The 15,419-nt window shown below is 48.1% G+C and overlaps 1 protein-coding gene across 7 annotated transcripts in view; it reads right to left on the bottom strand.

The window, feature by feature from the left end:
- Msra (methionine sulfoxide reductase A) overlaps positions 1-15,419 on the bottom strand; it is a 338,461-nt gene that overhangs the window by 22,971 nt on the left and 300,071 nt on the right. For 5 of the 7 annotated variants that reach the window (XM_039093214.2, XM_063274183.1, XM_039093216.2 and 2 more), the window contains one exon: positions 1,569-2,324. The exons of 1 other annotated variant lie outside the window; for it this stretch is intronic. In XM_039093214.2, the coding sequence (XP_038949142.1) occupies positions 2,160-2,324 (165 nt within the window). In that variant the 3' untranslated portion in view covers positions 1,569-2,159. Of the gene's footprint in view, positions 1-1,568; positions 2,325-15,419 lie in introns of those variants that run through there. One more of the 7 variants, NM_053307.2, reaches the window with a different exon arrangement.

The following is a 15,419-nucleotide window of genomic DNA, read 5'->3' on the forward strand; positions in this document are numbered from 1 at the left end:
GGAAAAGGCAAAGAGCAGTGAGTGTATAGACAGAAGGTCAAGTCAAGGAAACTGAACTGGTGGGGGACTGTTCTGGATCAAGACATGTCAGCATGTGTAAGGTAGATGTTAAAGTGCCTTGCTTATAGAACTAGAGAAATGGTCAATGCAATGGAGTCTCCAGGGAGTGGGAAACACCTCAGATTTAAAAGTCAGATATGCCAGATTCCATTTGATGGAGCTAAAGCAAGGCCCTGTTTGTCTTTGTGATTCAATGCAGTGGTCCTCCTGGGACTTACGCTTGCTACCAGCACTCTGGACCTGCAGAAGAGCCTGGACTAGGCTTGCTTGCCCAGAGAAGAGTGCCCAAGGGAAAACCTCAGTTCCCTCTGTGGAAGGCTTAGGGCAAGGCCCCAAGAGTGCTCCCTGAAATGTTTTGAGGACCCTGTGCCTTCTTCCTGAGGGACATCACTCCTTCACAGCCAACCTCCAGTGTTACTTTCCAAGCTCATCTGCTTCTTCTTCAACCAGATGTCTCTGGACATCAGTGGAGGCTTCACTCCTTAGACATCAACACCTTCATCCTCTCCTGCATGATCTTGGATGGTCCCATGTCATCTGCATGCAAATCACTCCTAAGTTTCCCATTCTTGGATTCCTTCCAAGCTGCCAATCTGCCCCTAAACTGCCTCCCTCCACATCTCTACAATGAAGCCAGGAACATGCATCCAATCCCTGCCCAGTCTGTGCCCTCACATGGCAATAACGCTCTGCTCACTCATGCCCAAGTTAAAACAGGAGGAGTATGAACTGCCCAGAGCTGCTATTCAGTTAAGACCCAGCTGCAGGTTTCTCAATGATCCTCCCTGAGCCAGCTCTGCACACCTTGGACAGCTCCTCATAGGATACTGGTCTGCAAACTCAACTCCCACGGCTTCCAGTCCTGCTATGATGACTTCTGCTTCTGGTCCTTTGTCCTAGAAATCCTTTTCTTCTATTAGCTGGAACTTACAGGGTGAATGCTTCTGACCCGTGTGTGTGTGTGTGTGTGTGTGTGTGTGTGTGTGTGTGTGTGTGTGTGTGTGTGTTGTGTTCCTGGCATGCACTCACCGGCTGATTGCTTCATTCGGTAAGCCATTCCACTCTAAGCTTGCCCTTTTCCACCTTATGGGGACTGTGGTGAGCTCACCTAGCTGAGATAACCCTGCACACAGCTCTGTGGTCCCCAGAACCAGCACCTTCCTTATACATCTCCTTGGCTTACCTATTCATTTGTTTACATAGCTATAGTTTCTTGTCTTGAAGAGAATGTTCTTCTCTTCAAGGGCAAGAACTGAAGGTGTCTTCTCTAAGTACAACTGTCCTTGACATGATACATCACAGGCAGCTTGAAAACAACTATTTGTTATGGAAGCCACAGAGAGCCAGGGGTGTGCCCACTTGCCAAAATCTTAATCATCTTTCCCATTTGGGGAAAAACAACCAGGAGGGCTTGTGCAGTTGCTGTTTCCCCCGAGCTCTTAACTTGGCTTTGCAATACTTCCAAATACCCTTCCTGAGCAAGGAAAGACAGACTCACGGCAGGCAGGTGCTATCACCAAACCGTAGATTTTTATTAGAACAAGCTTTATCATAGCTGTAAGCAGAATGTTAGAATTCATTAAGGTCACTCATGTCTTTTCTCTGCACAGAGAGGACGGAGGGGGGAGAGAAACCCCTAATATGCGTCTAGAGGCAGCAGAGCAAAGTGTTTCGGCAATGATTCGTGGAGCTCCTAGACACTAATGAATTAGGCACCTGAGGGCAGGGAGGTGGGCGAGGTATGTCAGCCCTAGAGTCCCAGTGCTCCGTGCTCTCCCAGCCAGCTCCCTGTTTCAGAACCCTTAGCATCCCTCCGGCTCCAGCAGATGGACACAGGATATTCGTTATCTTCATTTAGACCCCAAATGATCCACTAAAACATGTTCTATCCCCATCCCGACTGATCAGAAGACAAATTACAACGCATCACCTCGTCATCCTACTTTCTGTAAATCAGACCCGGATAACAACCAGATTCATGTAAATGCCCGTGTGGTGTGTGCTCTTCATAAAGTGACAGATGGGAATCACAGCAGTGCTGCTCCATCCAGCAATCATGGTGTTGATGGAACCTCCAGGGCCAGCTTCGTGGAGAGAAATTACTTTTTAATGGCCGTGGGACAGGAAACCCCAGTGCCCCCAAGGCCACAGTAGCCGTCTGGGTTCTTGCTCAGGTATTGCTGGTGGTAATCTTCGGCGTAGTAGAACACTTGTCCCTCTCGGATGTCGGTGGTGATGGGGCCAAAGCCATGCTTTGAAAGAACCTGCGGAGAGAGAGGGAGAAACCTCAGGACCCAACGCTGTACATGGGACTCCTGAGGAGGGAGCGTGGCCAGCAGGGGACGCATGGCTTAGGTCATGGGCTGGCTCTACCCCTTCCGGGTAGATCATTCTAGATGGGTACTTCTCAGTCTGCCTGGGTGGGCTGGGTCTTTAAATGAAATGTGCATCAGAGTTTAAATCATTCTTTTTTATTAATTTATTAACTTATTTATTTGTGTGCATGTGTGTGTGTGCGTGTGTATCGCGCGCGCGCGTGCACGCACATACGCACTCACACACAAGTTGTGAAAGTCAGTGTTTTCTTCCTACTGTGGAAATTCTGATGATTGAACTCAGGCTGTCAGGCATGGCAGCGAGTGCCCTGACTTCCTGCTTTAGAACCTAGGAGTCAAGGGTTTGTTTGTATAATTCATGTTCCCTCTAGTGTCACATAACTGACAGAAGCCCTGCTTTTGGAAGGCAGCTCCAAACCTCCTCCAGGGTAGCAGCAGGGCCCTGTAGTTCTCTAGTTGTCCACGAGGAAAGAGGACCAGAAAGTCAGGCAAGCCAGGGGCTCTGTGCCAAGCTGAGGGATAAGCCCCGCCCACTCCCACTGCGGGTAGAGGCTTGCGTTCTGTGGTTCCTGGAGTCTGTGCTCTGAGCTCTAGGCTAGGAACCTGGACATTCAAGTCAGAGGAGGACACGGCCTGTGGGCCTGTGTCAGCCCGTCATAGTCCTCTGTGACCCAGTTTAAGTCTTGGTGGCATCTGCTTCCACAGGCAAGAAACACATCAACACAAATCGGGGAAGGAGAGCGGAGCTATTTGGGGCAGGAGACAGATTAGGAAACAGACATGGCTCCCTGTGGAGTGCAGCCTTGCCTTTTTCCCTTTTGGATTTCAGCTGTGTTCCTATTCTATCTTGTTGCCAGTCGCCCCAAAGTGTTCAGTCATAAGGCATTAGGAACCCGGTCTGAGTGCTGAGTTCAGAGCCGCGAGCCTGCGCACTGATGAGGGTGTGGCTGGGCTACTGTTGAGATGAGCCCTCACCCATTTTCTGCCCCACTCATTGGAGAGACCAAAGTGGAATCTGGTGGCTGACACAAAGGAGGGCTGAGATTTGCAAGGTCAAGTCATGAGGAAGGATACAGGCGCCCACAAGACACTGCCACAGTTCCTCCTGGTGACCTCTGGGGGGTCTTTTGTTTCTGGGCTGCGGGGAATTGAGGCCTTGTGGCAATAAGTTTTTGTGGTTCAGTCATGACTCTATTGTCAGAGTCTAGTGCTTTTCTAGGCCTTCACTCTAACTGCCCTTTGAAGGCATTCTCTCTGAAAACTTCGTCTCTGGAACACCTTGAAAGTTCTCTGCTCCTTGGTGGAACCCCAGCTAGTTCACCATCTGGTACCAGAGCTTTCAGAGAAAGGGAGCCTCAGGAGGATGAGGACTTGGGCTGGCATCTGCTGGCCAGGTTCCATCAGTCAGGGCAAGCTCCAGGGCATGTCCTGAGAGTGCAGTAGTAACATAGCTCACTGAATCCTCGACAGCATCTGAACTGCAGCTGGCTCTGGGACACAGGGTGGTGGTGAGGATGGACTGTTCCAGTCAAGAGCAGCCCCATGCCATAAAGCTACGACCTGCTTCAGGTGGCCGAGAGCTTGTAGAAAGAAAAAGTCAGGTTCAGAGTTTGACATTCTTGGTCCAGGACAAGCAAAGTAGATCAGAGCTCTGTGTGGCTGGGTCTACACACTTGAGTCAAAGGTCTCAGTGAGTGGCATCCACAACTTCTTGGTCTCTGCCCAGAAGTGCACACACTTCTGCCCTCAGAGAGCATTCTCACTGCAGGGGCATCTGCTTAGAGAGCGTTGCCCTCCCTTGAACCTGTATATGTGTGTGGGTCTCACGCTCGGAAGGGGACTCTTATTTTGGCTTCAACTATACTGCTACACTGGGGCCAAGGTGGTAAGCAAGTCCTCTGCTTCCTCCTCCCCTCCCCAGGTCACCCAGTGTCTGTCTTTTGCCTCCTCTGGCTCTAGGGCTGGTGGGTGGAGCCTGGCTCCTCCTGTGCAGCCTGCCCATACCCTCTTTTTCACAAATGATGTTCCTTGTATGAATGAGTGGTAAGCCCACACTTGGGACCTTCCAAAAGCTCTTTGAGGCTGGAATGTAGGTAGAGGTCTCTCTGAATCCTCCTTTCCTCAGAGGCTATCCATTCCACCTAGGGAACACTGGGCAGTGCTTGGGAGCTGGGGGAAGGCAGCAGGGCTGGGATTCAGGCATTATCAGTCTTGGCCACAAGATGGCAGAAACTTCATTCATAAAACCTTTTGGCAGCCATAGGAAACTATCATGAGACAGACTTTTTTTCTTCCTGAACCCCACCCAGCCTAGGAGACTGGCTCTTCCTTCAGGCCCTACTAGCTACCCCTTGGCACTAAAATGGGTTCTGGGCAGGAAGACGGACAAGGTTGGCTCAGATCTGCCAGGCATAAGGTTTCTGTGCTGGACAGACCCCTGTTCCTGACTTGCAGGCAGACCCAGCCTGGTTCACCAGGTGCAGCTCTTCCTTGGCCACAGGCCTCTGCCAGGACCAGTTCTTCAGGAGAAGAGTGCCTTCTGGCTGGATCTCTCCCTTCCTATCTCCCATCTTGCTGACTTCAAAACAATGTCTCAGTTTTAAGAGTCAGTCTCTCTCTGTCTCTCTCTGTCTCTCTCTCTCTCTGTCTGTCTGTCTGTCTCTCTCTCTCTCTCTCTCTCTCTCTCTGTCTCTCTCTCTCCCCCTCCCTCCCTCCCTCCCTCCCTCTCCACCTCTCTCTCATCACCTCTCTCCCTCCACTCTACTCCCTTCTCTTCCCTCCCCTCCCCCTCCCTTTCTGGTGTTGTTTTTATGTATGTGTATGATATAATGGGAAGAATATAACTTTAAAAACCCACGTTAGGGTGACACCTGCCTCAGGAGACTTCTAGGTCACCTAAAGGAAGGGATAAGCCCACTTTTGTTACAATCCTTCCCTTTCCCTTCTCTGATGTGACCCAGGAAGCCTGGCAGGCCTTCCTTCTTTTGCAGATTCCACTGAGAAAAGCTTTTCTCTGTCCAGTGGGAACTGTGCCAGGCTTACTGCTCTCCTGAGAATGTGACAGGAGGCACAGGAAGTGTGCAGCCCTGCCAAGTCTTCCCCCTACCCCTCACCCTCCTGAAGGAGCTCCCACTGACCTCCTCCATATATGTCTCTCTTTTGTATCTGAATAGATCCTATGAGCAGGCAACCATGAGGTGGAGAGGGGCCTTCCTCCCGAGCCCAGTGACCTCAGGCCCAGACAGATGGCCTCAGCCCAGCCGCACCTGTGAACACCACAGATGTAAGGAAGTGTCCAGCAGAGGCACAGTGGGCCCATCTGACCTTCAAGGCCTGCCTGGGGAAATCCATTCCTCTAATAAAATTAAGAAATAGATATGACTACTCTGCTTACTGCAAATGCTCTAATAAGTTCATCATTAGTCACCGACATTCCCCAAGTGCCCAGTATACCTGGTGCACTGCATGGAAACCACATGCTCCTCCATCTCTGGGAAAGCAGGCCAGAGACCCCTCAGCTCAGGCCAGGTGGAGCAGCAGCAGGGCTAGCTAGAAATATGTCTCGTCCCAGAGCCAACTCTGACCTCAGAGGTGCAGGCACATCCAATCACTGACAAGCATTTTCAAAACAGATGACCCTAATCCTGATCACAGTCTGAGGCGCTTATGAAGAGAAGCAGACACATTAGCTCTAAGGAAGCTCACCACGAAAGAGGGGGGTGGCACCTATAATTCAAACTTCCTCACCCTTCTGTTATTGAACATAATACTAAGTTTGATCCAAGCCCCATCTCTACCCACCAAAAGAATTTAGGCTTAAGTGCTAGATTTTTATTTATGTCATTTTTTGTAATACATATATATGCATATGTATATTTAATCAGTGTTCACTTAAACGTTTTAATAGCATGGGATCAGCTTTCTAGAACAGAAGTTCAACTTGGGACCCATGGGATCCACAGGAAACTGGGGTCTGAATTCTGGGAGGCTGACTTCTCTTGTCTTGGGGGAAGGTCCAGCCAGACAGGAGAAGGTGGGGGTAGCTTCTTCTGTCTGCCCTCTAGTGGTTACGGTACCTTGTACCAGGGACATTACCTGACATCTTCTTTCTCTTTCTGAACTTAGAGACTACTTCATTTTCTTTCAGATCCAGTTCTAATGAATTCTGTGCTATGTGTGTCTCACACACACACACACACACACACACCACACTGACACAGAGAGAGAAAGAGAGAGAAATACACAGGTACACATACAAATACACATACACAGAGAGAGAGAGAGAGACAGAGAGACAGAGAGACAGAAATACACAGACACACAGAGAGAAAGAGAGGTACAGGCACACACACACAAATGCACACACACACACACAGAGAGACAGAGACAGAGACAGAGAGAGACAGAGAGAGAAATACACAGACACACAGAGAGAAAGAGAGGCACAGGCACACACACAAACACACACACATAGAGAGAGAGACAGAGAGACAGAGAGAGAAATACACAGACACACAGAGAGAAAGAGAGGCACACACATACACACACACACACACAGAGAGAGAGAGAGAGAGAGAGAGAGAGAGCGAGAGAGAGAGAGAGAGTTACAAACACGTATAGGCTTAGTCAATGGTATTAGACTCCAGGTAGCTTCCAGGTGACCGAATGCCACACATCAGAATGTCTGGGGAGCAGGGTGGGGAGATGGAACGGTGGAGAAAGCACTTGTCACATGAGCATGAGGACCGCAGTGCCAGCTGTAATGCTAGCACTAGGGAGGAAGAGACAGGGGTCCTGGGGCAAAGCAGCTGACCACAGTAGCAGAGTGGCAAGTCAATGAATAGTGACTGAAATAGATTCAATGGAGAGTGTTTGAAGAAGTGTCCATGTCAACTTCAGCCTCCACACATATGCACACATAGCACAACCTACAAACATGGGAAATCTTGCATGTTTCACACACAAAGGAGGAAAAAAAATGTCTGGAGGTTCTGAAGCAATTGGAATGTCTTTTCATAAAAACTACTAGAAACAAGAAAAGCAGCCATTTTCGATTCTGAGCTGAGCAGAGGGGTCTGCATGTCCGTGGTACAGTATAGCACAGGGCAGGAAGGCCAACCAGCTAGAGAGTAGGCTTGTCCACCAGTGTGGCCCAGCCATGGGCGGATGGGGTGTTTGACAAGAACAGGGAGAGCACTGGAAGGGTGGCGCTGTACCCATGAATCAAGCAATTGCCATGGCACATGCAAGAAGGGCAGGTCCCTACGATCACAGCCCATGACCGGAGACAGCTGATGCCCTCACAAGGCTGAGTTAGAGTGCACTGGCCCATCTCTGCCTTGAGACCCTCAGTAGGGAAAGCAGAAAAGGAGGTGGCACTCTTACCTCTCATTCTGTCTTAAACCTAAGACCTGCCTATGCAAACAATACCTTCCCATCAGAGAACTTGGCTTCTGAGAGCATGCTGCATTCTGGTGTGGTGCCCTTTCCCGCATCTTCCGTTCTACCACACACTATTGGCTTTCATCACTATCCCTCTGACCTCTGCACCTGAGATGTGATTCCCAGGGTCTTCTGACCCATGGGCTTGCAAAAAAATAAAAAATCAAAGTGGGAGGGTACTACAGGCTGAGCTCTGTCCCTGCAGAAGGGAGAGTGGGAGGGCCATCATTGTTGGCTTAGCCATTGAGGATCTGAAGCACTGGTGGCCACAGCTTAGTTAAAACCTACATCTGTGTCTCTGCCAGACCTACTGAATTGGAACATGCATTTAAAAGAGATCGCCAGGGGGCTGGGCAGATGGCTCAGTTGGTAATGTGCCTGTCCCCTACGCATGTGGGCCTGAATGTGACCCCTGAACCCACATGGAAAAGGCCAGAGTCCTGCCTGTACTTTGAATGCAGGGACTGAGGATGTGGAGACAGATGGAGACCTGGAGCCCATTGGCAGGGCAGCCAAGTCTACTTGGTGAGCTCCAGGCCAGTGGGAGACTGTCCCAAAACCCCAAGTGGATGGCACCCAAGAAACGATACTCAAAGGTTCTCGTGTAGCTTCCACATATACACCAGCATACACATGTACATATATACACAGAGAAATAACCCAATGGGGCCCATGTGGCAGTGACAATCTGAGAAGAGTACCTTTTATTAGCTAAAGTGAGACAAAACAGGAGTGGTAGATATCTGAGAGCTTGCTAGAGATGGTTCATTGTTCTTCCCAGGATGGTTCCCACAGCATCCTCTAAGGCCCCACCCCATCCCTGGGGTGACCTGTGCATCAGGCAAGAGTCCCATGACCACAAATATCTACCTTGAGGCAGAATGAAACTCCCAAATTACTGAGGTACAGAACACATCCTTTGAGGGTGAGGAGGTGGGAGAGGGTCATCCAGGTTGGAGGGTGTGTCATATAAGCAGGATTGAACCTGATTCATAGAGCTGCTCTGATGGCATGAAGGGTCGGTCTCCCTGGATAAGGAGAATGTTATGATCAAAGGCAAGGAAGAGGGGGGTAATTGTGTGTTTGTAATGTTCTGGAAGGTCTGGAGAGAGAGGAAGGCAAGGCCTTGGCTGCCAGGGATAAACAGGAAATGAATGGGTTGATTAAGGAATCCAAAGAGAGAAGGCCTGGGAGGGTAGGAAGAGGAGGTCATGGGAGCAGTGGTGGGAATATCTGACAGTCTACTTCCCCATGCCCATTTGAGTGCCCAGCTCTGTCGTCAGTTTTCCCACCTCTCTAGAGCACAGTGGCAACAGGGGCAAAGAGACCACCTGAACATAGGTAAAGGTGGTAGGCACCTCTGAGGCTCTCCTGCTTGTTTGCAGTAAGGTCTATAAGTGAATGAACTAAAGTGAGGACCTAGAGGAAGGGGGTGAGCCTTTCGTGTTTCCCAGGGCTGTATCTCCTTACATCTTCTAAGTCAAGAGGGACAAGTCTCTTCCCTACTGTCCAAGCACTGACTAGTGACCTCCTGTTGGTTGCCAGAGGACCAGGCTCATAGTCACATGGCTAATGTTACAGGCTGTGCATCCCGCCTCTAATTCCTTGAATCAACCATGCCACTGACATCTGCTGGTTGCCACAAATGACCTTGTCCTTGAGTGAAGTTTCCTTTTGTGGCTTTCAGTTGCATGAGAAACTCCTCTCTTCTCTTCTCTTCTCTTCTCTTCTCTTCTCTTCTCTTCTCTTCTCTTCTCTTCTCTTCTCTTCTCTCTCTCTCTCTCTCCCCTCCCTCCTTCTCTCCTTCTCCCCCTCCCTTCCTCTCTCCTTCTCCTCCTCCCTCCCTCCTTCCCTCACCTCCTTCCCCCACCTCCTGCTTTATGTATCTTTAGGGGTTATGATCTGTTTCTCCATATCTGCAGTCAATTAAGAACAACCTCTGTTTTTGCATGTTCCCAGCATTCATTACACAAAAGAAAGCACTTCTCATTTTTCTCAGAAGAGCCAAGGACACTTGTTTTCACCTTGGGGATGAAATGCAGATTTCATTAAAAGGAAAGATCCTTCATCCCAAGAGACTGAATAGAAAAGGACTCAAAGCAACATGGCAGCTGCCGGAGCTCAGAGCATTGCGTTCCACAAAGCCAGGAGCTTTTCTGAGTGCTGCGTCCCACTCATATTAGAATCCTGGTAACTCCAAGACTGGTCCCGATTTGTTCAGTACAGAGTGGCCCACTATGCTGGTTGTTCCCAGGCCTTGGGGGGCTTCCCTGGGATTCAGAATGTTCTGCAGTAAAGTAGGGAGGGCCTCAGGTCACAGAACAGTTAAAGATTCTGTGTCCAGTTGTTATGCAAGCATTGGTTGGTTGCTGCTACCCGTCTGAATCTTTGTTTTCCCCAAGTGTGAAATGAGACAGCAAAACCTGGACGAACTCTCTTTAACCTTCTTTCTGTGACTCGTGTCCTCCAGAGCCCTAGAGCTTTCAGTCCAGCAATTAGGATCGCTATGTTTGTATCTTGAATATTCTCCAACGATCTTATGCTGAAGACCTAGTCCCCAGCCTAGTGGGCTCTGAACCTGGTGGGACCTTTAGAAGGTGGGACCTATTGCAAGGAACTCATAGGGAAGTGCCCTGGAAAGGGCAATTGTGACCCCAACTCCTTCCTTTATATTTCTGCTTCCTGGACACTGTGTGCAAGAGGCCCACCAAACGTCACTGACAACTTTGAAACCATTTACCAGAATAAATCTCCCATGCTCTAACTTGACTCTCTGGTAATGCGTCATAGCAAGGGGAAGCTGGCTATTCATAGAGTTGTATAAGCATCTTTTGTCCATTCTTGCTTCTTTATGCTTCTCAGACTAGAAAATATCTGTTGACCTACCTTCAAGTTCATTCTGTTTCTTCTGCCAACTCAGCTTCTCCCTCTAGAGGAGTTTTGCATTTAAGGTTGAAGCTTTGATGATTTACCTGGTTCTGCTTACTTCCTAAATGTCCATTTGGTCTTCTGTTTTATAATTTTATTCTCTTTACTTTTGAGACAGGGTCTCAATGTATCACCCTGGCTGTCTTAGAATTCACCATGTAGACCAGGTTGCCCTTGAGCTTACAGAGATCTGCCTGCCTCTGCCTCTTCAGTGTTGGGATTAAAGGGGTGCACCACCATGCCTTTATAATTTGTCTCCTTATTGATATTCATTTTTCATGAGATATTGTTTCCATATTTTCCTTTAACTCTTCAGACTTGGTTTCTTCTGTTTCAGCATGCTTATAATAGCTTAAAGTCATACAAAGTAAGTTCTTTCTTCTTCTTCTTCTTCTTCTTCTTCTTCTTCTTCTTCTTCTTCTTCTTCTTCTTCTTCTTCTTCTTCTTCTTCTTCTTCTTCCTCTTTGTCTCATAAATGCCCTCTGAAAAGTGGACATTTGGAGTCAAGTGTTGTGGTCTAAATGTGAAATGTTTGAATACTTGGTCCCCAGCAGGAGGGATCATTTGGGATGGTTGTGAATCCTTTAGACAGAGGAGCTTGACTGGAGGACATGAGTCACTGAGGGCAGGTTTTGAGTTTAGCCCACCAAAGCCCACTTCCTGTTTGCTGCTTTTATACCTGATTTTGGATGTGTGCAATCAGCTGCCTCCTGCTCCTATTGCTACAACTCCCTTCCCTGTCATGGTGGACCATGGGTACCATCCTCAGGAACTGTAGCCAGAATAAACCCTTCCCTCTTTAAGTTGCTTCTTGTCAGGTATTTGTTATAGGCCCACAACAACTAAAGCAACTAACAAACATATAATTCAAGAACTCTAAAGTCACTGCAGAGTGAATCCTTATTGTTTACTTCAGTGGCACTATTCAGCTGTGGCCTCTCTCCATGTGGTCCCCAACTGGTCTCTGCTACTGCTCTTAGAAGCCATGAGCCTCTATCTCTGTGAACCTTTTCTTTGTGTGTTGGAACACAGGTGCTGTCCATGTTAGGGTAGTTTCCAACTCTACCATCTCTCTTGCTCTTCCTCGACTTGGGGTCATGAGTCGTAGGGTCAAGGGGAAAGTGCCCTCCACTGATCGGAAGCATTGCAACGGGAGAGGGAGGCAAATGGGTTCCATCGACATGCACATCCGCATGGAAGTGATGCAAGTTAGAAACTCAAAAGGAGGGCAAGAAAGTGCAAGTTAAAAGTCTCTCTTCCTCCAGGGAAATGGAGCTGGGAGTCGGGTGTTGGGCATTTTGGAGGGTTAGTAAACGATTTTAGGAGAAATGATACAGCCCAAAGAGCACACAATGGCCTGGGACAAAGTTCCTCTCCTGGGGGAGGCAGGTTAGAGCATGGTGAGGGACAGAATTGTACCTTGAACAAAGTTAACTTCTGACTGAGATAAAGTCTTTGGGTGACCTCCCAGAGACTCCCTCAGAAGAACAGATCAAAGTCTGTCTGGGCTGGGGACTTTGAGTCTCTTTGCCAGTGGCTAATCTTTCCTGCTCTTTGATGAGATTCCTAGGAACGGGGGCTTAAGAGAATGACATTTCTTTTGCAAGAACTTTCCTCCCTCTGGTGAGGGAACTTCAGAGACAGCCCCTCCCTGGGTGCCTGGGGTGGGGACAAAAGAAGGTTAGAGAGTCCTTGCTTCTGAGGCAGCATCCACACCTTCCAATGTCTTCAATTCAAAAGCACACAGCACACCAAAGCGCTGTACTTCTGGGTGCTGTTTCCTGAACTCAAACAGTGTCTCTGAAGGCATCTGTGCCTTCAGGTTGCTTGCCCATCTCTGTTCTCTCTAGTTTGGGGAGTTATTATAAAAAATGCTGCCACGAGTGTTTGAGAGCACGAGTCCTGTCTCTCTTGGGTAGAAACATAGGTGTGGGTCTGCTGAGTCACATGTGTTAATGTGTATTCAACTGGTCAAAAAGTTTCACAGTGGTTTTCCCAATCGGTGGTACCAGTTTGGACATCTCACCTAAGATGTATGTGAGGCTCCTGGCTCTCTCCATCCTGGCCCGGGGAATTGTCTGAATTTGTAACTTTTTCATTCTAATGGCACTCCATGTTAGCTTTAGTTTTAATTTTCTTAATAACAATGTTGGACACATTCTAATTTTATCATTTACCCTCTATATAACTTCATAGGTTAGGTATATATTCAAATACTTGTGTGTGGGTGTATGTGTGTGTAGAGGTGTACTTGTGTCTGTGTATGCACACGGTCTAGAGAAGGAGGATAGACTTGGGTGTCATTCTTCAAGCTTTCTCCACTTTTTTTTTTCAATTTAAGAGACAGGGTTTTCTTACTGGTCTGGAACTTACCAAGCATGCTAGCCAGGGAGACCTAGCCATCTACCTGCCTGCTTCCCCATTGCTGATATTACAGACGTCAACTCCATGTACAGCTTTTGTTTTAATGTGGGTTCTGGGGATTGAACTCAGGCCCTGTTTTGAGGTATTTCTCCAGCTCCCCACCCCCTCTTTCTTCTTCTCAAAACCAGTTTTCTCTGTGTAGTCCTGGTAGTCTTGGACTAGGCCTTGAACTCAGAAATCCACCTGCTTCTGCTAGGATTAAAGGCATGTACCATCATACCTAGCTTCTGTCTGTTTCTTAACTACTGGTTGGTTTTCATTATCCATCTTTTGGTAACTCCAGGTATATTCTAAAGTTGATCTTGATAGCCATGCATAACATCTGCCCCCAAGACTCTAGTATGGTCCCACTTCGTTCCCTGCTTCTATACCTACAATACAATGTTTTTATTGTAAATAGTATCTTTATCTACATATGCATCTATCTGCTCTTTCTCTCTCTGTCTCTCTCTGTCTCTCTCTGTCTCTTTCTGTCTCTCTCTGTCTCTCTCTCTCACACACACACACACACACACACACACACAGAGAGAGAGAGAGAGAGAGAGAGAGAGAGAGAGAGAGAGAGAGAGAGAGAGAGAAGAGAGAATATTTGGTTTAATCGGGAAAATTTTTCTGTGTCTCTTTCAGATATTACTCATGGTGCTGGGGACTACTTTATAGCCCCAGAAACTTAGAAACTTTTTAAAAAACCAATAGATGTGGCTTAGAGATTAAATTTAAAAATACACAAGGATTCTTAAGTGGAAAATCAACTGTGCGTTCCCAAAAGCTATCAACCGTGCCGTTATGTCTGTAGAGGTTGCTCTTGTTACTCAGTACACCCGATGCCTCACGTGCCCGGCACTGAAGGAACGCAGCCTCCGCTAGAAGGCAGCAGTGACAAGTGGGCATTTCTGTGTAGGAGACACGGACACAACGAAGGCCAAGTCCAGGGAGAATCACCCAGAGGTGGTGATAGAAATGCTTTAGTTAATGGTGATACAATTCCCTAGCTGCAGGACTGCTGGCAGAATCTTCTGGAACACACAAAATCACATTCAGTAGTAATGTGTGTGAAAAGCAGTTGTGATTTCTTAAAATTCTCTTATGCCAAGCTAAAATAAAAATGAAACTTGGCCGTTTAATTGGGTTTTTTTTTAAACCACTGATTAAGACAATAAAAATTGTGCTTGTTTCAGTATTAAGGAATTAAAATCTCCCTTGAGACTTCCTCTGCCCTGGGCGAGGGTCCATCTGCCCATCGCAACAGGCTGGCCAGCTTGCACGCCGCGATTCCCCCATGAGCTGTGATCTGAATAACTTCACACTGCACTGGCCAGGCCCCAGAATGAAATGCTGGGCCTTTAAATCATTACCCAAGGAAACTAAAAATAGGACTGTCAATTAATACATGAGCGATAAGAGAAAATGCATTTAAGATGTATAGCTGCTCTGACTGAGCCTCCAGCCTTGCATGGCTGAGAATATAGATGACCAGAAAAGCACGAGAAAAAGGCAGCTTGGTCTGCCTGTTGGAGAGCCAGCCGAGGAAGCCAGCGGCATGGGAGCGTGGTGCCCCTGAGTGTGTGTGTCCCTCATGTGACTGTGCAGAGTGTGGCTGTTCCACTGGATGTGAGGCTATGGCTGAGTCACAGGCGACTGCTTTGTTTTAGACAATAGCACCCTCCCCCTACACACACTCCATACAGGCATCACTAGAAGATTCTGAGAGAGAGAGAGAGAGAGAGAGAGAGAGAGAGAGAGAGAGAGAGAGAGAGAGAGAGACAGAGAGAGAGACAGAGAGAGAGACAGAGAGAGAGACAGAGAGAGAGACAGAGAGACAGAGACAGACAGGCAGACAGACAGACATATAGGCCTCCATGCAAGCTGCTTAGGCTTCTTAGTACTGAAACCTGGAGGGATTTACTTGACTTAAGCTTTTGTGTGTGTATTTGTATGCCATTCTGTGGAAACCTGGGGTTGATGTTAGCCATCTTTCTCTTCTATTTCCCACCTTACTTTTGAGGCAGGGTTTCCTCACTAAACGGAGAGCTCACCTAGTAGGCTGGGCAGGCTGGCCAGCTGAACCCTAGAAAGCCTCCTCTCCCTCTCCCTTTCCTTGCTGGTGTGACTGAGCCACTGTGCCTGGCCGTTTACATGACTCTGGGGATCCAACTCTGGTCCTCTCTTTACTGACTGAGCCATCTGCCTAGCCCCTAGACATTTTTTAAATATTTTAATCTTAATTTT

This window comes from Rattus norvegicus, chromosome 15 (assembly GCF_036323735.1).
Source record: "Rattus norvegicus strain BN/NHsdMcwi chromosome 15, GRCr8, whole genome shotgun sequence".
NCBI lineage: Eukaryota > Metazoa > Chordata > Mammalia > Rodentia > Muridae > Rattus > Rattus norvegicus.